The sequence below is a fragment of the Netta rufina genome (assembly GCF_964035555.1).
Source record: "Netta rufina genome assembly, chromosome: 28".
Taxonomy (NCBI): Eukaryota; Metazoa; Chordata; class Aves; order Anseriformes; family Anatidae; genus Netta; species Netta rufina.
Genome location: NC_140152.1, coordinates 1,867,460 through 1,889,277, shown reverse-complemented (window position 1 = coordinate 1,889,277; position 21,818 = coordinate 1,867,460). Strand labels below are relative to the sequence as shown.

The window sequence follows — 21,818 nt, the reverse complement described above, 5'->3', positions numbered from 1 at the left end:
CGAACCAAAGGCTGCTTGGCCAGCTGGCAACTGTAATTTATCCTAACCCCACGTTTTGATGGTGAAAGGGCTGTTAATTATCCAGAATACGCGGGGAGGCAGTGACAGGCTTGGGTTAATCACCAAAGGAAACTATTCCCATCCTGTGGTTCCTTTCCTTTCCCTTCCCTGCTCGCTAGCTGCGGGGCTTCCTGCCAAGGGGACACCTCCATCCCAACACACCCACCTCCCCGATTCCCTCTCCCACCCGACTCCTGCTCCACATTTTGCGGACGGGAGCAGCCGGCCCTGTGTGGTCCCAGTGCCAGACAGCCACATCCATCCCTCCGCACACCGCATCCTCCCGGGATGTTTGGGCAGACCGAGGGTCCGGGGAGCTGCACAAGGGAGCCCCGAGGAGCTGCGAATTGCCCCTGATGTTTATTTTACAAGCTGCAAAACATTTTGCGGAGGGTTCATTTATGCAAACACTGTTTAAAATAGCTTTCATTGATAAAATAGCCTTCTCTCATTTACATATACTACAGACAGTCTGGCAGGGGTCCTGCAGGAGCCCCACCTGCGGGTCCCCAGCCCCGCTACCCCCTGCACTTGCACTGCTGGATGGCCACGATGGTGCGAGTGCGGTCTCGATGGCTCCTGAAGATGTGTACGTCATAGCGGTGAGGGGCACAGCGGCGAGAGGCAACCTCTGCCCAGACCAGACATTTCTCTCCACCTTGTGACTCCCTGCAGTTAGAGACAAACCAAGTACATTCCCCGCCCGCCCCTCAGGCCCCAGGTTCCTGCCTTCCATCACCTGGAAAAGGGGAGATGCCCGGACCAGGGAGGTTCTGCCTCTGTTCCTCACTTCTGGCGTAGCTCAGCAGGCTGCCTCCTCCCTCTCTGCCCGTGCAAAGCAAGGATTTTTTTTCTTTCTGGGTTGATTAATTTCCCTACACGTTTGACACATTTTGTCTCTGAAAGCAACACAAAGTGCTGCCCTCCTGGCCTGAAACAACCGTTTGAGCCTCCCCATCCTCTCCTTCTCCTCCTCCTCCTTCCTCCACCCTGCAGGAATCACAGGCAGGGAACAGCAACGACACATTCCAGGCCAGAGAAGGCCTTTGTCAGGATCTTCTCCCCATCTTTCTCTGCTATTGTGGGGGACCACAAGCTCTACAACCAGCTGCCTGATGGCTGAATTCAGCATTGTCATCAGCAGGTTATTCTTTATCCCTCGAAGCAACAGAGCTGCTGTAGCATCACTGCAAACACTGCTGTGTTTCAGCTTTGTCCCTGTATGATCAGACATGGGTGAGCTGCAGGTGCTACCCCAAATCTGCCCCGGTGTTACCCCTTAGGCCCTGCCCTGGGACCCTTGGGGCGTTGCTGGAGGGCAGTGGGAACAGAGGCAGCTCCAACCTGCCCGGGATGTGTGCGATGTGCCCATGAGGGGCCAGACCCTGCCAGCTGTGCTTACCTAAGCAAGCAGGGATCCCCCGAGGAGCAGCTGCCCAAGCACCTTCCCACATCAATTTCCTGCAAAGATTTGCAAAACAAAGGCATGAAAATCCCCCACCGCACCTCGTAGGGGACACTCCAGGGGACTGGTCGTGCATCCCTGTGCCCGCCCTCCACCCCCAAGCTGAATACACACCCCTGTGCAAAAGGGCAGCAGGGAGGCAAAGCTCACAGGGAGAAGTATTTTGGGGGCACATTATTATTATTGCATCGTAGTTACCTATGCACAAAAGCTATGCTGAAGCCGAGTGTTGAACTGAGCTTAAGGCATACTTAACTCCCTTTTTCACATAAGTAACTCACTATTCCCTTAATTAGTTTTTAAAGAAATCCTCACCCCCCAAAAAAAAAAAAAAAAAAAAGCTGTTTGTTACTTTACACCAATGTATAAATGAATTAGTGGCATAGGATACAGTAAGTGTGAGATTTTTACCACTACAGATTGTGGCCACGTTTGCTCAACATTTCTGGGAGAAGCCGCCCATGGCAGAGCAGCCTGGGGTTGTTTGAACCCCTCAGATCAGCAGAGCTGAGCCCATGGCTGGGGAGACCAAGCTGCAGGGACCAACCTTGAGCCGTTTCTCCCTGTGTCCTGTGGAGCTGTGCACAATTTCATAATAATATTCCACTTGGGAAACACGATAGCATTTCTCCTTCATTTCGCAGCTCTCCAGTGTCTGAATTACCTTCCCACCACTTGGATTTTTGACCAGGGCAGTGCTGAACTTTGTGGGCATGCAGAAAAGGCTACCTGCAAGGAAACAAGATGGAAATTTAATCTGGGGCTGTGTCTGAGGCCATCACAACTGCAGCATCCTTGAAATGTGTCTGCTGTGTGGTTCTGGCATCCAGCATGGGAAGTGCTGTTTTTCCATGTGAGGGGCCCCAGCTAAGATTTTGGGGCTCATTCTTCCACCAGCTCGGGGCTTCAGCTATAGATTTTGTTCCGCCCTCTCAGTTTCAGAGCACAGGGCAGAGACAGCTCATTCTGGGTAGAAATTGTGAAACCTGCGCAAGCCACATCCCTGGGGATCCAGCATGAGCTATTACATTTTATCTTTCAGAAAGAAGGACTTTGAACATAAAATATTCATGGCAGAGCTTTTTCCAGAGACATCCTCTCACGCCAGGGAGCTGGGGAGCATTATTTGACATTTACTCATTCAGCTTCCTCTGGATTTCACCGGGCTGCTGTGCCCAGCACAAGTCCCTGACCCCACCAGCCCATCACCAGCCCAGTGCCACCGTCTCTCCTGCCCTGGAGCAATCCCTGCATCCTGCCACCTTCCTCCTAGCATGGCCCAGGATGGGGTTTTGCTGTGAGGCTGACAGCTGGCTCGTACCCCCCCAGAGCCCACCTTCCCCCGAGCCTTTCAGACAGACCAGTTGCTTCCCAGTTCCCTGAAACAAAAATACTCAGCTTCCCCCCAAAATATGCGCAGCTGCTCTTGCCCTGCTTGGCCACAGGAGGGGAAGGGGCCAAACACCCCCTGCAGATGCAGGTTGAGTCCTGCTTCCTCTTTTCTTTCTGTATTCAAGCCTTAATTCAATGGAAAATGCACTGTGCAATAAAAAATAAAATTGTCTCAGTTTGATATGCCTGGTGTGATTTTTAAGGATGCCCACAGCACTCATGTTGCAGAGAGCAGGCAAAGAGGGGTTTGGGCAGACAGGCTGCACTGCATGCCTGCGTCTTCACTGCTGTTACCCCATGGGTCAGGACGCAGCATCCCTGTCCCTCTGTCCCTGCAGCATCGGCTCTGCAGCTGGAGAGGAGGGAGAGGCAGGAGAGGCTCCTCCAGAAAACAACAGCTTAAAGGACACAGGCACAGACTGTCCCATGGAGCTCAGTCTGAATGATCTTCTGAGAAAAAAAAAAAAAAAAAGAGTTGATTTGCTGAACATCCCAGCTTTTCTCTCCCTCACCAAGTAAATTAGAATTAAAATTTCCATTTCATGTGCTACAGGCAGTGAAGGATGGCTAACTTGACACAGGGGTCTTTCTTTTGTCTCTAAGCAGTTGTCTTGCCCTGTACCCTGTGGGTGCAGGTTCTACAGGGTTTGCGTCTGGTTCCAAGCTCTAAAATGGCTGTAAGAGTTTCCTACCCCCTCCATCAGCTCCTGGAGGACATTTCTTTGTCCAGGATGCAACTGTGTTTTTGGGGGAGCAAACAGCAGTTTCTGACCGCAAGTCTCTGGGACGCTTTGAGGGGATCATGAGATCACGACTGATTTCTGGGAACCAGCGTTTTTGGGTGAGATTTTAACACCCTTCTCCAGGACCCCCCTCCTCTGTTGCTGCCAGTCTGTAACACAACGCCGAAAACCTCAGCCTGTCTTTACAGGGGGGAAATCGAGAAGGAAAGTGCCGAGACCTGCCCTGGGGCAGAGGCAAAGCCGAGGGCGAGTCCACATTTCCCAGTCCTGGGCCATTATCACTGAATGAGCCACCATCCATTAGCAACCCTGGGGACAACTGCCACTGTCCAGCACCTTCCAGTCACACATTTAGGAAGTAAATGTCTGTGCTCATTCTCCCACCCCTGGAAAAAAGCACTTCACGCTGCCTAATGATCCACTTGCTGTGTCTTGTTGCCAGATTACACAAGGCTGTGGGGACCACAGTGCCCCTCTTCACAGATCCTTCCTTTAGGAGGGATGACAAAGGACGGAAGAATAATTATCGTTTTCATCCACGAGCACAGCCCTTCTGCATTTTGGCTTCTTGGCCACCCACCTGGCTTCTCCAGCCCCTCTGGATCAGGCCCCTTGGCTGCCTTCCTAGCTGACACCAGGACTCGCATCGATCTCTATCCCTCTCTAGTGGCTGCTGTGCAGCCCTGCCACAAGAGCTGCCTGGAAGGTTGTAATTGGATAGTTTTACATGCCAAAAAGCCGATAAAACAACTTCAATAAATTCAAAGAGAACTGATTTTTATCAAGGAGTTGTGGAAAAGCATTTCTAAATGACTTTTCATCCCGATAAAAAGGGATCGGTTCAGCTCCACTGACGTGACGCTCTTTTATGTGTGAACTTGCAAGACAGCCCCCAATTCAAAATGGACTGACTCAGCTTTATCCCAGTGGAAGGTTTTGACTTATTTGGAATGATTTAGTTTGGAATTTCCATTTCCAAATGATTTTTGAAACATGAGCATAGTTCACCGGTGCCAAGATGAAAGTGCATTTCAGAATGTCAAAAAAGAAACTCCATTTCTAAGTGTTCTGTTTCAGTTTTTAATCATCACACTGTTGTTTTTTGCTTTGAAGCAAGCTTTTGAAGCTTTCTTTGGAGCAGAGACTCCCAAGGTCCCTTCAAGTCCATCATTAGAGTGCACTTCCTTGGACCATGGAGTTATTGTACTCCCATCCTCACACCATGCATAGGGGAAGGAATTTGCACTGCACTTGCAGACCTGTGCTGTAAGGGCACAGCGACAGAATGGAAAGGAAAAACCAAGCTCAAAATAGAGTCCCCTCCCCCTGTAAATCAGAGGCTCTGCGTGGCAGACTTGGGTGCTGATGGACCTTGCTGTAAGCTCTGATGTTGCAGGAAAGGGTGCTGACCACACAGCAGGGCTCGTCCCTTTTTTCCTGGAAGAGGGGCCCTCCACCATCCCCATACCTGCACTGTAGGTCGGCTCAGAGCATCCCCCCACATCAACCGTGACCTCCCAGGGAGAGTCTGGAAAGAACGTTTTCAGAGCTGGGAGACGCAGACACTCCTCAGGCCACGCGCTGCAGTGACAGCCACCAACCACCTCCACCTCCCGATCGCCTTCCAGGAGCAGGAGCCGCTCCACGTGGATGCGAGCTGGCTCGCAGCGGGACCCTGCTGGGCAGGAACGTGATGCTCCTGGAACCTCGGGGTGCCCGCCCTGTAGCTGCACAGAATGGAGTAAGGAGCAGATTCACTTTTAAGACCAGCTTGCACCAGCTCCCTGATAAAAACCTCCCCTGACCTGGAACTGACTCAGCTTGTACCCCTTTAGCCCAGCATGGCAGCACGGTGTTGCTGTGGTGCTGCCCTTTGCAATAACATTTAGAGCAAAGTTGTTTCTTCTCCAAAGCTCTGCTACAATCAGCTGAACGGCGATGGCTGAAGCAGCCCCATTTTCCCTCCAGGCTCCTGATGTGGAGGATCAGCATGACGGCAGCTCTGGAGAATGATTGTGGACCTGCTGGGCTGGAAGGTGCTGCAGCAGCAGAGCCACAGCTCTGACAAGCAGCGACAACATTTTTCACAGTCACAGACCCCAGGGTGAACACACACAGTCCAGGCAGGTGCAGTGCCTGCTGATCTTGTTCCCATTCCCTCTCCAGGGTTAGCTGTCCTGGTGCCAGACAGGATGGAGATGGGACATTAAGCAACTTCAGCTCTCCTGGGATAAAGAAAGCACCACAGCCTGTGTTTGGGGATGCTCCTTCTAGTCCCATCTAGGAGTCACACATGGCACAAGGTAAGGCAGTGGCGGAAACATCTCAAAGGCCAATTTTGCTCACCCAGGCAGCAAAGGGCCTCTGACAGCTCTGAACAGACACCAGCTCTTGTGCAGAGCAGATGTGGCTGAAAGAGTTGGTCTTGCTGCTGGTCTCAGGGAGGACAGAAATACACGTGGACACTGCCTGGAGCACCAACCCATCCTCTGCCATAGGGTATCTCATAGAATTTCTGTTTGTCTGACCTGCATATTCCACTGCTTGGTGGCTGAGGAGGACAAGAGGCTCAGTAACTAGTTTACTGCAGTGCAGAAGACAGTAACTTAGAGCGTGTGCCAGGTATTTTAAAACATGTATGAAATCAGAGCACCATGCACCAGTGTGTGACCTTCACGCAGAAACAAATGCTCCTGCCATTGGGGTCACAAATACACATTTCTCACCTTCTTACTTCTAAGAAAATCAAGCATGGAAGTGTGTCTGGAGAGCCCCAGGAGGCCAGGGTGGTGGGAGCTGATAGGCTGGGCTGGGCAGGCAGACCTGCACTTCCCAACATCCACGCTTACAGGGCTGCCAGAGACATCTGTGAAACAAGAGTGATAAAAGGATTATTGCTTACTATTTGGATACGATCATTTTATAATTTCTGCTGTTTACATAACAACCTCAGATGTTTTGCAAATACTAAAGGTTAAATTTGTATGACTACTGCTCTTACACATTGAAAAAAAAAATACCCAAATCTGATTAAAGAAACCTCAGACTTTTGGACACACAGTTCAAATCCATTTTCACACATCTGTGCTAATATTGACTGAAGCATGTTTTATGTAGCCTTAGGGGCTGCAAGGGGAACTGAGACTAACAGCTACTCTTGAAGGCCACAGACTTTTCTCTGGTGAACTAGTGGACCTCTTTCCTACTTTCTCTGCACATTAAAGCCAAGACACCCCATTGCCTCACTGATTCCCCTGTCAATATTAAACCTGAGAACCAAAAGTCTGCAGTAGTCCTGAACTTACACAGTACCCAAATGTTTCAAACACGGAATTCAACCATAGCTTCCTGACACAGATCTCAGTCTGTTGTTGCAGCACACTTGTACAGAATACGAAACCTGTTTCATGCACATGAACAGACCTGGTGGCCACGCTACTCTCCAGTTCCTGTTCTCCAAAACTTGCTTTAGGTGTTGGGTTATCTGGGTGTGGAGTCCCCTGCACATAAGAAACACCCCAGGGAGGACAGGTGGGACTTGAGTGGGGATGCTTGAAGGGTGCGTGTGTCCTGTGGGTGAAAAGGGAACTCACCATGCCCCACGTGGAGGAAATGGCTTTGCCTCTGGCAGCAGCCCTTCTCTTCAAACATGTTCCCTTGCTCGCCCTCTCTGCTGATGGCTCCGGCACCTGTAATCACAAAGCACCAAGCTCAGCATTGCCCCAGTCAGAATTCGCCTGCCTAAGTCAGGAGGAAGCACTGAGCTCCAAGCACACAGCTCCAGCCTGCTGCCTTCAACCTGCTTCAGTGTAAGGAAGAGATTTAGAGCATTTATAAATGAGCATGACCTATCTGACCTCTAACACTTGGCTAGCTGGACTAAATACCCTAATTAATTACTCAAAAAAAAAAAAAAAAAAAAAAGAAAAAGAAATGGCTGTGTTTAGCAGTTTTACCTTCATATACCCATTCCCTGCTCTCTTCTACTTCTGTGCTACTGCAATGCGAGCTAGGATCAGAGGAACAATTTGTGCTGAAAGACAGCACAACGCAGCTCCTGGGCTCTAAACTCCCCAAACACTTATGCACAGCAGCTTCCTCAGAGGCAAATCCTGTACCATTTGTTGAGTGCAGACAATCCCCGATGATGTTCAGACAGTGAAGCATAGTAGAAAACACACACCATGCCCACACAGAAACATCACATAGAAAGCCCGCATGTGGCCTCACACCACACACCAGTACAAGCCCTTTTCTCTCCTACACAAGAGCCCAAATCTGCACCAAAGAAAACGAGAAGGAAAAAGGAACTTACTGGCAAAGATGGGACCATGTAAAAATCCTGCCAAGAACACTACAGCTAGCAGGTCCTGCATACTGCACTTTAGGAAACACAAGCAGGGCTCCACATCCCAGATACTTATACCAGCCCTCCCTCAGCAGGCGAGAAGGTGAACAGCTTGGGGACAAATGGGTTTGCACATTGCTGGCAAACACTGCCAGATTGTGATCTGAACAAACATCCCGGCAGCCCGGACAGCGATGGCATCTCTCCCACAAAACCTATCAGGATCGGGATTCAAGCAAACTTCAAAGTGTTTCTTGAGAGCAACTGGGCTTGCCCACAGCCTAGGGAAGCTCCCTTGGGGGTCTTTGTTCTTACTACTCCTTTCAAACTAATTAAGTTTGTGGTAACTCAGGGTCACTTTTAAGTCCCCTCATTTGAAAAGGACGTATATCCTTCATCCTCATTCATCGTATTCAATGGGCTTTTTATCTAGAGATAACCCACCTTTGTCACTCTGCAACACCAAAACTGGTCTTTGATAACAGACAGCAACACACAAGGACTCAGTAGCAAGGACAGTGTGTTTCCCATGACCACAAGGAGAGATCCATGACTACTTTTGCCTCCCTTCAGTGTGACTGACCCCTGGAGCATCTTCTTTCTAACTTGTTAAACACAAAGGAAAGTAACAGTCTCCTGAGTTGTGGAAACATGAGAAGCACCAACAGTGCTTGCATCCTGCAAGAGACTCACAGACACATGGCTCAAAGGCAGTGATGCATCCTGAACACTTGCTGCATGTGGTTCTCAATTACAGAGGTTAGGATCTCTGCACCTACTTGCCAAGTCCAATTGGCAGGGACTAGATCCAATTCCCAGGGTAATTCTTTTGCCAGATTCAGGAATGAGAGCAAAGGAGAACAGCAGTGGCAGCATAACATGACAGATGTCATTCATGCATTCAAAATTGGATTATTATTATTATTATTTTGACTCAGATCACTTGCAGGTGCAGGGATCACAGTTTATGGAAGCTTCCACGAACAAAACAAAAAGTTTCCCTGGAGCTCATGCACAGTTTCTGGGGGAGAGCTGGGCTTAACTGTACCAGATGCACTGAGGAAATGATGAACAAAAGCAGAACACCATTAGAAGGCATCCTTTCCAAACTACACTAGTGCTATAGAAACAAGACCTTCATCACAGCAGCACAGAGGAGGAATCAAGACAGCTATTCAACAACAACAAAAAATTTAATGTTGGCCAAGAAACAAACATATACAAAGAAAAATACATTTCCATTAGAAAAATCACCATGCCTTGGCACCTACGCTAATCCACTCTCCGTTCACAGCTTCGTGGTGCTGCAGAGTACCTGGAGAGGCAGGGACAGTTACTCTGAGCAGCTGCTGTGTGCCATGACCAGAGCTGGAGAGCAGTCTGCATTGCAGCAACAGGGCACAGTTAAGTGATGTACAAAATATTTATGAAAAAATACATATTTTAAATAAAGAACTTACAACAACTTAAACTTTATACAAAATATTATGGTTGCCATTTCAGTGTCTCAATTCTAGGAACTACTTTCGAATGCTCGGTGTCCTGTTTTCCACCCCACATCTGTCTCTGCAGTCTGTTTCTCCAGAGAGCTCCATCTCTGGCCAGCTCAGTCCAAAGTACCTACAAATTAAAAGAAAAAAAAAACAGTCAGAAATCAGAAAGGAAACAGAAATGCAGTTATATGAGCAACTGAAACTTGTTTCACCTCTCTGAAGGGAAAGAGGGACATAGAGACTTATGCTATTAACTATTAAAGATGGGCCCCAGAGGGGCTCTGCAAATTATTAATTTTTTTCTCTCTCAAGAAGGGGACTACAGAAAATATTGAAACCAACTGAAACCAAGCAGAAACTCACCTTCCAAAAAAGCAAATTCATCAATAGCTTCAATAGCATTATCTGCAAAGCAAAGTGAAAACAATTAACATAGATAAAGCTGACTCCATGTTTGCTTTTACTTCAAATAGCAGCATTTGAATTTGCATCACAGTGCAGTGACCAATTTCAAAGAGGTTTATTTGTTTTGGAGGTGGTGTGTGAAATTACTAGCATATAATATTTGGTAGAAGATTTCACTTTCATCTTTGGAGAAATAAGTTGTTCCTACAGCTGTTTCATCACACCAGGACAGGTAGAAAAACCCTCCCTCCTACCAACCCTTTGCTAATGACAGTACTAAACGTGGCCTCATACCCAGATCTTTTCTCTGCAGAGTTTTTCTTTTTCCTTGCTGAGCGTACACATAAGCATCTTTGGCTATGGTTTCAACAAACAACTCCTGCAAAGGAAAAACACGAGAGTTTCACAAGGAGAATGTGAGAGGGAAGAAAGAACACCTGTGCAACAAGGAAGATGAAAGGTCCTACAGAATTTCAGAAGAAACAAAAACTGCCATCCTAAAACATCCCTTTCCCAATAAATAGCTCTGAAAACCAAAAATTAAATTGTTAGGTAGTGGTGTGCATGAGAAGTAACAGAGGACAGAAGGCTGTGCAGGGCAGAGACAGAATCACGGAATCATCCAGGCTGGAAGAGACGTCCGAGATCACCTGGTCCAAGCCCTGTCTCCTCCGAACACGTCTGAGACCAGACAGCTGCTCCCAGGGCACCTCCTGGGACCCAGTCCTCGCGTGCCATGCCGAGGATGCCTCAGCTGTCGGAGGCGGATACCCAGCAGCAGCCCTGAGAGTTACTGGAAGAGTTACTGGAAGGTGGTGCCAAAGCTACCCTACCATCAACCCTCGCCTGTGTAAAGGGAGACACCTTACAGAGGCGATGGAAAAACCCCTGTCACACACTGCTCCCATCCACACACCACAACCCCTCCACCTGCAGCCAAAGCCAAGCGGACACCCACCCCGACCAGGCTCAGAACTGCCTCGGAGGAGCAAAAAGCGAGCAAGCTGCCGCTCCACCGATAACCTCAGGCCCACGGGAAGGGGGGACCCAGAGGACCGGGCTGGGCCGAGGCTCCCCGCCGAGGGGCCCGCGCCGCCCCGCGCCTCACCGTGGCCCGCGCCAGGACGAAGACGGCCTCCTGGCTGGCCAGGGTAACGTCCGGGTCCGCCTTCACCAGCGCCTTCACCCTCGCCAGCGGCAGGCGGGCCAGGCGGGCCGGCCCCGGGCACTGCGGCCCCGCGCCCGCCTCCTCCCCCGGCCCCGCCGGCTCCGAGCCCGCCGCTGCCGCCGCCACCGGCCCGGCCGCCGCCGCCATCCCGCGCCCAGGGGCCGCGCCTGCGCAGCGCCGCCGGGCGGAGCGGGGCCGCCGCGGGGAGGGCCCGGCGGAGCTGAGGGGCTTGTGGGGCCCGGGGACCGCGGGGTGGCCGCGGTTGGCTCGGTGCCTTCGGGGAGTCGGCTTCCAGCCAGCCCCTGCCCCGGCTTTGAGCTGCCCGGTCGGTACCGAACGCAGCCCTCGAGCCGCCTGCTGTCACCCGCCTCCCCCTGGCACAGCGCTGCAGCCTCCCTGCCCTCCCCAAATGTGGCCCCTGAGCCTGTCTGTTTCTCCCAAACACAGCCCTTCATCCTCCGGTCACCCTCAAACACAGCCCTTCATACTCCTGTCACCCCGAAACACAGCCCTTAGCAATATGATTTAGTGGAGGACTTGTTAGTGTTAGGTCAGAGGTTGGACTAGATTATCTTGGAGGTCTCTTCCAACCTAGATGATTCTGTGATTCTGTAATCCTCCTGTCGCCTCCAAACACAGCTGTTCATCCTTCTCATCCCCCACAGTCTCACAAAGAAGTCCCTTGTAACTCCTCCCTCACTCCAAGACACAACCCTTCCTCCTCCCCATCACCCTCATCCCCCAGACATGTCCTTGCAGCCTCCCTGTGTCCCTGTCCCCCAAGCATTGCCCTGTCCTCCCCACCCTGCTGGAACCACGGTCATGGGGACCCCAGGGAGGTGGCTGTCCCAGCCAGATGCCCACCTTGTTGGCACCCAGAGGGTTGGGCACAGGACCCCCCAGCATCCTGCCTCCATTCAGTGGGATCCCACCCTCCAGTGTCTCCTCCACAGGATGCCCCTGAGGACCACCACCATTTACCACCATGGGTCCCTCCCAGGCTTCCCCACATCCTTGACCTTAAAATGGTCACCCTGACAGCCATCCTCAGGCACAAGACAGTCATAGTTGCTGCTGGGGGGACATCTTCCCAAAGGGACAGAGGGACATGCCACCCCAGGGCAAGGACATCATCACCAGTCTGCATCTGGCCAGAGCATCTCTGCAGGCCTCAGCCAGTGCCCCAAGCAGGGCTTGGATTGTCCTCTGCAGAGCGGGGTTTTACCCCATGCCGACGGGACTTGACTCAGCCTCTCAGCTTTCCTGTCTCTGAGGCAACGAACAGCAGGACATTTCAACACACAGATGGCCCAACTAGGTGCCGTGCTGTGCAGAGCACTTCTGCTTCCCATCAAAGCTTGACTCCTCTATGGAGCAAACATCCTCCAGTTCTGGATGTGTCTAAAACCTGGAGCCCTTACCCCAACTCTCCCATGCACATGCAGAGCTTGGCTGAGGCTGGGCTGCACAGGCCGTGCTGGTTGTGCCATGCTACCCAAAAAGAGCAGACCATGAATCCCTTCCCCTCTGCAAGTCCCACGGGGTTGTGAAAACCCAGCCTGCAGCAGGTTCACGTTGGCTGTCACGAGATGAGAACGTAACTTGCCCTCTTGTTCCTCGCAGGAACCCTTCCCTCTCATCTCAGAGTCTGGGCTCTTTTCTGGGTGAGACAGCAGGTTCTGGTGGGCCTCACACTGCCCGGCAGCAGCAGGGTCCAGTGTCCAAGCTAGAAGTGCACAAAGAGCTGCTGCTCCTCCTCCTCCTCCACCTTCTCCTCCTCCTCATCGTCCTCCTCCTCCTCCTCTTTCTGCTCATGCTGCTTCACAGTCAGCTACTTCCTGGCATTGCACACAGCTTCTCACCAACCATTAGGAAAGAGCTTCTGGTTTCAGAGGAGGGGGACACTGCTGCCATCTGAAGAGGCTTGGCTTACACAAATCCTCCTGTTTGGATGCCTCTGGTGGTCTTTAGAAAAGAGGAGAACTCGTAGGAAATTGTCCACTGATGGAAAATGGTGAGTAAGAACTTTACCTGGGCTGCTGTGGACCTTGGGTTGGGGCGTGGGGAGCAGAGCTGTATCTCCTGCTGAGGAAGTTGGAGAGTTTCTGTGGCCGTGTCCTTGTGAGGGGTCAGGTCCTGCTGAGACCCTCGTCCCCCCTCAGGGAGTAGTAAAAGGCAAAGTCCTGTGGTCCACCTGTGCTGGTCGGAGCTTCAAAGGTCTCTGACCAGTTCGTGGGCTCAGTGCAAGAATTGCCAGGTTGACATTGGGCTGAATATAAAATATGTGAAGGAGGAGAAGCTTACATTGTGCTGCTGAACCCAGGAAGGCACCCAGCAACGCAAAAAGCTGGACTTTATTACTGTGACAGCACTGCTGTATCCCATAGGTAGGCTCAGGTACTCTGTCTGTCCCACCCCATTGAACAGCGCTAGAACTTATGGTTACAAACATCTGAATTGTGTTCACATCTAAAATCCCTGAGGAATGTTTGATAGTTGCTTTTTTCATTAGTTTTTGTGAAATCTCCACTGCCTGGTGTGCAGGAAACAGCAAATTCACGCTGTTCTACCACAGGCTCTGCCCAGAGTGCTGTGTTAGCAGTGTTTACTGGGGAAACTGTGGTGACTGCCCAGGGATGAGAGGGGAACTTGAACTTATTTAGGTGTATAAATTTGAGCACTTATGTCTGAAAATATTGCGTAGCTTCTTTGTACTCTAGCCCTTCTGTTGTGAAATAAAAAAAATTACGCAAGTGCAAACCCAGACTGAGATCCCAGAGGGAGGAAGACTTCAAAACTGAAGCCTATGGTAGGGCAAATGGAGCAGCCAGCTCTGATGCAAATGGACGCTGTGGTCTGAGGACAAGAAGGCAGGAGAAAGATGCAGGAGGAAGAGGACAGATCCTTCCCTGTCCATATGGTCTATCTGGGATGGTTATGGAAATGTAACCCTATCACCCCTGAGCTTTGTGCTGTATCTCAGACTTGGCATTTTTCTTCTGAAAGTCATCCAGGCACCTCCTGGCTGCCTTTCTCTAGAAACTTCAGAAAAAGGTGCTGCTTCAGGAAGCCCGGGCAGCTCTGTGCTGGGGCTGGTGTGGCCCAGTTTGCCTGTGTGCTCATCACGGTGTGAGCAGCACAGGAAACACCCTCATCAGAAAAGTAGGGCAGATCTGCCATTTCTTGGCTTTTTTTTTTTTGTATACAGCCTTCAGCGGGATGGGTTTTCCTCCAAGGAAAGGATGCTGACAGCTCTGCGTGGTCTCCTCCACACAGGTGCCATGGCCCCTTCTTATGGAGAGGCTGTCACAGAGCAGGACACGTCCCCATGGTTTTGGGCTCCCCAAGGCTTTTGCTGGAGCTCACAAGGGAGCTGCTGCACTTCTGATTACCATGGTCTTCATGGGAGCCAGGGCCAGGGCAAACTAGGTTGCTCCCCTCCGAGCCCTGGGCAATATCAAGGTCTCAAAGTCTGCCCTCGGGAGTTTTGTTACCAGTAGGGCATAATTCCCTTCCCTGTCCCACTGTTTTGAAGGTTCCTGATAGTGGGCAGAGGATGGATCAGGCCAAAAGACTCCATGAAACAGCTTCTGGGTGCCCTCACGGTGGTGGACCTGTTCCCAGTCTGGTGCAACCCTGAGCTCTTTTCTCATCCACCCATGCAGTGAGCAAAGGCCACTTTTCATAGAGGAGGCTCAGTGTCAGGCCATGCTGAAGCAATAGTGCATTCTGCAGAGGGGCTTTGACTCATTTTCCTCCATAATGTTTTAACTGGAGCTTTTCTTAATGGTTGCAGAGGCACCTGGAGGGGAAAGGGGCCATGGTGCGGCACCTCCAAGCAAAGTTCAAAGGCAACAGGGAAGATCTCCCCGAAGCGGGCAGCTGGCTGGAGAGTCGCTCGGCAGCATCCCCTGCAACGGAGCCAGGACAGATGCCTGTGCTGGGCTCCAAGGGTGAGCCACCCCCTGAGTCCCCCCGGACCAGGAGGGTAGACTTCAGCAGGGCACCTCCACCTCACAGCAAAGGTCAGAGTGTGGGACAGAGCTCGCTTCCTCATCCCGTTTCTGAGACCCCGGAGTGGATGGCACGACTGAAGAAGGGTGTTGCTCAGGACGCCAGCTCCCAGCCAGCCCCTGCAAAGCCAAGAGGAAGAGACGTGTTGAACAAGGAAGTTGGAGCCACCTCTGATCCTCCCCAGAGAAACCAAGCCCAGCAGAAATGGCCTCTTGTCAAAGACAAGGTTGCTCCAGCAGTTCCAGCCAAAGGTGCAGCTGTTGCAGCCTCCTCAGATGCTGTGGGAAGCACCCAGGAGGCAGGGCACCCCGCTCTGCCTCGGAGGAAGCCTCTGCCACATGTCATGACGCTGGGAGCGAGGCCGGCCAAGCCCAGGCGCCCTCCTGCCGTGGATCTGGAGAAGTTCCGTGCAGCTGCACGTCCTGGGATGCCCGGCCGTCCTGCCGTGGAGCCAAGGAGCACTAAGCTGGGTATGGCCAGGCACCCGCTGGCACCTCAGAGTCCCCCACTGAAGGCAACCACTTCAGGATGCAAAACTTTCCAACTTAGAGTCTGGAGATCCTGGGAGACAGAAATTTTGGTTGGGCTGAGAGAGAAGTGGGGGCTGTTTGGAGACCAAGGGGCTTTATGAGCATATGCTTTATGAGCAGGGAGTGGTGCAAAGGGAAATTCATTCCTGTAGGAGTGGTGCAGCCCTGTGGCAGGGACCAGGGAAATGGGTATCTCTGTCCTTGGAGATATCCAGGTACCAGCTGGACAGGGCCCTGAATGACCTGCTCTAGCTTTGAGGCTCTCTCAGCCCTGCTCTGAGAAGGAGGTTGGATGAGAGGCTCCTCAGGCCCTTTCCGACCAGCCCACCCTTCCGTGATTGTAAGAGCAGTCAGGCATTACTGGTGGGAAGCAGAGCTGGCCTCCTCTGTTGAGAAGCACTTACACACCCTTTGGCCAAGGGGCAGAGGCTCTCTGAAGCTGGCAGCACATTGCCTGCAACACCATCTGCCTCCAAGCCTGAGGGAGCTGCCAAAACTGCAGGGGCACAGACAGGACCATGGGGGCACCATTGGGACTGTGGTGCTGCTTGGTGTGTCCTCTGTATGGCTTCTGGCTGCCTGCGGGACGCAGAGCTTGGTGCCTCTTGACGTGGTGGTTCTCTGTTCGGCACGAACTCTGCCACAGTCCTTCCAGATGGTGTCTTTCCAGATCTAGGCAGATTTGTTGCTTTCTGACAGCCACCACTCTGCTAAGACATGTTCTCAGCTTTGAAATTTGTTTCAAATCTTGCTTCTTCCTCAACTTTTCGAATTTCTTCTTTACCACCTTGTTATAAGGACATTTCCCTATTACCCAGCTCCTGCCATGACTGTGGGGCAGGGTGCAACTCTAAGAGTAGAGCCTCTCCCTTTCCCTATGAGAACTGCAAAACCTGTTTTATATTACTGTATTAGCCCACCGTTTTGTGGGATCATTCAGAGGCCTTTATCAGTCCTGGCTGTGCTGTTGTGCTGGGAGATGCTCACCCAAAGAGGGGCCCCAGCCTAGAGGGTTAGAGTCACCCTGGCAGAGGAGTGAGTGATCCTCCCTCCATATGTCATAAAATCTGGCAGTTTTCAAGTATTTTATTGTCTTCTGGAAACTGAGGCAAGTTGGAAAACCTAGAGTGACTCCTCTAGATTTACTTATTTTTGTTAATCACCAGTTTTAAGGTAATCTTATGATTTTTTTATGGCTTGACGTATGATTGCTCATCACCTGGTACAATAACCCCATCAGATCTGCTGCGTTGGATATTCGTGTTGGTTGCTGACTGGTCTAGCTGACCAGCTGTGAGTCTGGCAATAAAACTGATGGCGTCTTGGTGCAGCTGGATGAATGCTGGGGCTTGCAGCAGGTGCAGCAGCACTTTCTGGCTGATGATGTCCCTGAGCACTTGGAGATGCCCAGGACTTGCCCTGGTACCAATCTGATGCAGATCTGGAGTTTAACGTTTTCAACATATTCAAAATATTCTTACTTGGCTTCCCCTGGCCTTTCATCATTGGTCCAGGGAGAAAAAACTTTATGGACAAAAAGGCAGGAATTCATAATTAAAGCTCCCTAGGGAGCTCCCCAGTGAGCTGTGCCCCAGAGCGTAGGGAAGGAAGAAAATTCCCAGATGAGCCATGGAGACAAACTCCTTGCTGGATCCAGATGTGCAGCCAGCTTTATCACCCCACATCCCTCTGTACGAATCCAGCCCGAGGAGGCTCTGATCCTCTGAGCTGAGGTGAAAACTTGAAATAATCCCTTGTTGCTTTCCCATTCTTCTTTTTACCGTAGGTTACCCGAAACCAGGTAGTGTTGCATCGGGCCCGGCACGGTTCCCACCGCGGGATGCTCCAAGTGCAGCAGGGTAAGTGCTGCTGAGGTGCTTTAATTTTAGGTGGCCTCCAGGCTGTCCTGACCAGGTGGGAAGGGCACCAGTTCCATCGGGCACCAAGGCATCCGTCCATCGGTTTTCCTGCGGGTTCCTAGAGCCCAGCTTGGGATGGCTCCTCGTGCAGGCAGCTCCAGTGGTACAAAGCATTGTTCTTCACAGGCTGCTGCATGGCTTCCTAATCACACTCTGCTCTGTCCCAGGGGTGAAGAAGAGATATACGATGATGTAGAGACCGTTGAGCCGGTCAAGAGAGACCGAAATGTTCCACTGCCCCCCACGTCCCGACCACCAGCGTATCTCCGTCCCGGAGGAGGTGGGTGCAGGCTGGGTGCTGGATGTGGTGCCTCAGGGAGCACTGAGGACCCAGTGAACTCCGCAGCCAGCAGCAACTGCACTGGGCTGGCTGCTCCCATGCACGGGAGGGTTTCTCTGCCACCTTGTAAACAAGCACGGGTGACTCTGATCCCCTGAAATTATCAAATCTGCTTTCCAGCCATCTGGATGAGCCCATTGACATCAACTGAGCTGGGCCCTAGGGACACACATGGCCCAGCGAGGCAAGGGCTGTGGAGAGCAGCTGCCCCAGAGCTGCCAGCCCTGCGCCCTGACCTGCCCAGCTCATTTCAAGGCGTTCTCTCAGCAGCTGGTGGTCCCAGTGGTCCCTCTCTCGCTGTTGTTTCAGTTTCTTTCCCTGTGTTTTGTCTCAGTGGGTGTCTGCAGCTTACACCAGCCTCATGTCAGCATCTCTGGGTTTGCTTTTACAGGTAGAGATGCCGGTCGAGCCTCTGGCAGGTTTGCCCTGCTGGCAGCTGTGCAAAGGTAATGAGGGTGGGTCACGCTTTCCGTGGGGCCTCAAACTGCCAAGAATCCTTGGTGCTTCTGCAAAGCTGGATGTTCGGTTGTCTTTGCTGGGGTTGCAATAAGAATGTTGGTGGTGAAGGGCACAAGTGGAGGGTTTAAACCTGGCTCAAGAGTTCCAGCATCCCTGGAGGGAGGCACCTCTGGGTGCTGGGGGAGACCCAGAGCAGAGGAAATGTGACAGGGCATTGACCAGGAAGGAAAGCGTAAGGGGGGAGTAGGAGTGGGGTTACCCAGGCTTTCCCTTGACTCACAATGACTCTGCAGAGAAGCCCAGGCCTCCCGAAAGATGAAGCCAATGACACTCAAAGAATGCAAGAAGGAAGAGAAGGCAGACAGGGAGTTTCAGAAGAAATTCAAGGTGAGTAGCACTGAGTGGTTTCGTATACCTCTAACCTCCCTCTTGCTCCCCAGGAGCCATGCACCACAGAGACCTGGCTGTACCCTATCAGACCTGCCCTGTGCCCCACCAAGGCATCCCCAGATCAGACTGGTCCCTCAGACCCTTTTGCTTAAGATGAGCTTGCTTTTTCCATGAAGGGAAAGAGATTGGAGCTGCATGGCCAGCACTGCTTGGGGCAGCTGCTTGAGCTGCAGCACTGCTGTTTGTGTTTCAGTTTGAAGGGAGCATCAATGTCCTGACGCAGATGATGGTCGACCCTGCAGTGACTGAGAAAAGGGGCGGAGGGAAGAATCTGCCGCTCAGACGGGGAGAAATTCTTGATGTGATTGAGTTTACAAACAAGGATCAAATCCTCTGCCGAAACAGCCAGAGGAGGTGTAAGTCCGTGGGGACTGAGGCTCTGCTTGGAGCAGGGATCACAGCACACAGCTTCCAGGCAGTCACTGCTGGTAACTTCCTTCGCACACACACCATTATGGTGTGGGAGACATCCCCTTGCTGTCGGAGATAGTCAGCATATCCTGGGTCTCCAGTGTTCCTGCTTCTCTTTGTAAAAATGCCGTGCTCTTCCTCCCACTCAGAACAACCCATTCTGCCTTTATTTGGGCTTGTCATCTCTGCTAAAAGCCTCTGCATTTCCCAGAGCCCGGCACATCGGGCTTTGCTCTGGTCACAGACTCCACGAGCTATGCTTGCACTGAAGGGTGCTCGGGTGACATGGGCTGCAGACCCCCCAGGCAGAGATGGGGATGAGGGCTATGACCCAGCCCGGCAGGCTGGTTCCCTGCGTTGCCAGCAGGTTCCTCCCAAGGGTCCAACTCGGCTTCCTGGAGCCAGGCTGCTCCTCTCCCCCAGCTTTCCTGGGGATGTGGGGTGCTGCTCAGCCCTGCCTGTGCCGGGGTGCGACCCCGCTTATGGCCCTGCTCCCGGCACAACCTGATGTGCTTCTCCTTGCTCTGTTGCAGATGGCTATGTGCCCCGGGCTGTGATGCTACACCTGTGAGTATCTGTTTCCTGGCCCCTTCCTCCCCACTCCATGAGCTGTGGTGATTGCCCAGCGATTGCCCAGCACCAAACCAGCCCTGGTGATCAAGTGCTGGGTCTAAACCATCCAACGCAGGCAGTGGCCATAAGCACAATGCCTGCTGGTTAGCCTCGGGGGGCAGTCTGCCCTTTCCAGTGATTTCTGGTGTCAGGAGAGGTTCTGGCACTGGGAGAAACTTCCCAGGTTGTTGTGAGCCCTCCTCAAGCTGTGGTCCCAGCACATTGGACTTGCCTGGGCACTGCTCAGCTGCTGCTGCTGGCAGAGCACGAGGGGCTCTCAGCATCCTGGGGTGGGACCACTGTCCATGTGCAATGCCAGAGGGGCCAGATCCGTTCTCCCCTTACGCTGGAGGATCCCATCTCCCGGGAGGAGCAGCCCAGAGGGGCAAGCATGAGCCTGGCAGGAGGTGAAACGGGTGACACGGAGCACTCCAGAGCCAAGAGGCATGTTAGGAGATGGGACAGACACAGCAGCAGGAGCTGGCCCTTGCCTCAGTGGTGGGAGGTCATGGGGGACCAGACTGCTCACAGCATCCTGTTTTTTTTTTTGTTTTTTTTTTTCCCCACAGGGACACTGACATCTATGACGACGTTGAGATTTATGGTAGGTTCAAGTGAACTGCTGCCAGTTCATGAGCAGGCGGCAGCTGTGGTTCAGGTCCTGAATCCCTTAGCAGGCAGCAGGCAGCATGGTCCCAGGGCCCCTTCCCCAGGCACTGGTACCAGGGCCTCCCCTCCCACCCCCTGCTATTTCCCTGCTTTCCATCTCATAGGAGCTGGGATCTCCCCTCCCTCTTTGATTTCTTTCTTCCCTGGGACATACCTTTCTTCCTCACAGGTCCCCACAGGTCTCCATGTTCTTCCACTCCCAGTTACGTGGATTTCTCCACATCCTTTCCCTTCTCAGCTTGCTCCCTCCCCTTGCAGCTAGCCCCATGGACCCCTTTAAGGTGTCCCTGATCCCCCAAACAACTCAGGATGCCTTTCCCAAGCTGTTACTGACTCATGGCTTACAAACTCCATCCCTCTGCCTGCAGAGGGCTTTGCAGATGGAACTGAATGGAGACAGCTGTGTTTTAGCTATGCTGATGAACAAATATTTTATCTATTCCACCTGTCAGGTTGAACAATCCATGCTAAAGCCGAAGTCATGATGCACACCAACAGAGACCTCTCCAAAGACCAAAACATGGAAAGTACTATATGCCACGCTCTTGCTTTGGAAGGAGGTCTGCTTCCTCTGAGATAGCTTGCAAAAGCCACCACATCCCTGCCGAAACAGCAGGGAGGTTGTTCAGCACACTGGGGGGATGCAAGGATCCTGTCCCACAGAGGCAGGAACTTGAAATAAATCTCCATATCAAGCCCTGTCTGTGGCCTAGTTTCGTATGTGTAAAATATAGCAATGATTTGAGAGGGTTTTGTGTTCTTTTTGTTTTTTTGTTTAATCTGTGCAAGAAGAGTTTTAATTCAGAGAGGTTTCAGTATTTCGTCAGTCCCAGAGCATCTTCAGCTCCCTGGGAACAGCGCTGTATCCCTGAACCAATCCAGCACAAAGAAATATCCCAAAATATTGTGAGCAGCAATGATTATTGTACATGTGCCCTGTGAGCAGCCCATGGCCTGCAGGCAGCTTCCTTTCAGAGCTGGGGCAGGGTTGCTGCATCTGTTGGGACAGATATTCCTTTGGGTCCCTTTAGCACCATCCATCGATATGCTGGGGTGCCGAACTGTTCAGACCAGCACAGGAAATCCTTGGATTAGCTTATTAATGGTTTTGGGAAAGTCCTTGGCAAGCTCTGCTCTAGAGAAGCCCTTGCACCGACGCAGATGTGGGGTGGGATGGGGATGCACTCACAGCCGGTGGGAGCCCAAACATTGCAGCAGCCTCTGATGGGCTCAGCAGGACCCAGGACCCAGGTCCTCCTGGATAGTGAGCTGCTATGGAAGGGAGCTCCCCCGTTGTGTCCCTGCTCCCAGCCCACAGCGTGTGGCCCCGATCCATTAGG

At 52.1% G+C, this 21,818-nt stretch overlaps 2 protein-coding genes and 1 long non-coding RNA gene across 3 annotated transcripts; 1 reads left to right on the top strand and 2 right to left on the bottom strand.

Annotated features, from left to right (window-relative positions):
- Window positions 1-511: 511 nt before the first annotated feature.
- On the bottom strand, window positions 512-2,220 carry LOC311219623. Its single transcript, XR_014619185.1, has 3 exons — window positions 2,073-2,220; window positions 1,463-1,521; window positions 512-729 (listed from the first exon to the last, which is right to left on the bottom strand). It is a non-coding gene; the product is annotated as an uncharacterized lncRNA (long non-coding RNA).
- A 6,962-nt stretch (window positions 2,221-9,182) lies between these two features.
- POLE4 (DNA polymerase epsilon 4, accessory subunit) lies at window positions 9,183-11,221 on the bottom strand (the record flags this gene model as incomplete). The annotated part of the gene is made up of 4 exons (XM_084302822.1): window positions 9,183-9,628; window positions 9,865-9,906; window positions 10,201-10,285; window positions 11,015-11,221. The coding sequence occupies 4 exons, from the start codon at window positions 11,219-11,221 to the stop codon at window positions 9,615-9,617; spliced, it is 348 nt and encodes a 115-aa protein (XP_084158948.1). The 3' UTR covers window positions 9,183-9,614.
- Window positions 11,222-12,953: 1,732 nt separating this feature from the next.
- On the top strand, window positions 12,954-21,121 carry PRAM1 (PML-RARA regulated adaptor molecule 1). The gene is made up of 10 exons (XM_084302802.1): window positions 12,954-13,088; window positions 14,871-15,558; window positions 17,405-17,477; window positions 17,705-17,817; window positions 18,269-18,323; window positions 18,630-18,723; window positions 18,980-19,142; window positions 19,731-19,764; window positions 20,379-20,413; window positions 20,931-21,121. The coding sequence occupies exons 1-10, from the start codon at window positions 13,086-13,088 to the stop codon at window positions 20,933-20,935; spliced, it is 1,263 nt and encodes a 420-aa protein (XP_084158928.1). The 5' UTR covers window positions 12,954-13,085; the 3' UTR covers window positions 20,936-21,121.
- The last annotated feature ends 697 nt before the right edge of the window (window positions 21,122-21,818 follow it).

Excerpts from the sequence above, each read along its gene's own strand:
- PRAM1 (XM_084302802.1), top strand. Across the intron at positions 17,818-18,268 it reads GTATCTCCGTCCCGGAGGAG|GTAGAGATGCCGGTCGAGCC; the intron begins GTGGGTGCAGGC and ends TTGCTTTTACAG. Across the intron at positions 19,143-19,730 it reads CCGAAACAGCCAGAGGAGGT|ATGGCTATGTGCCCCGGGCT; the intron begins GTAAGTCCGTGG and ends GCTCTGTTGCAG.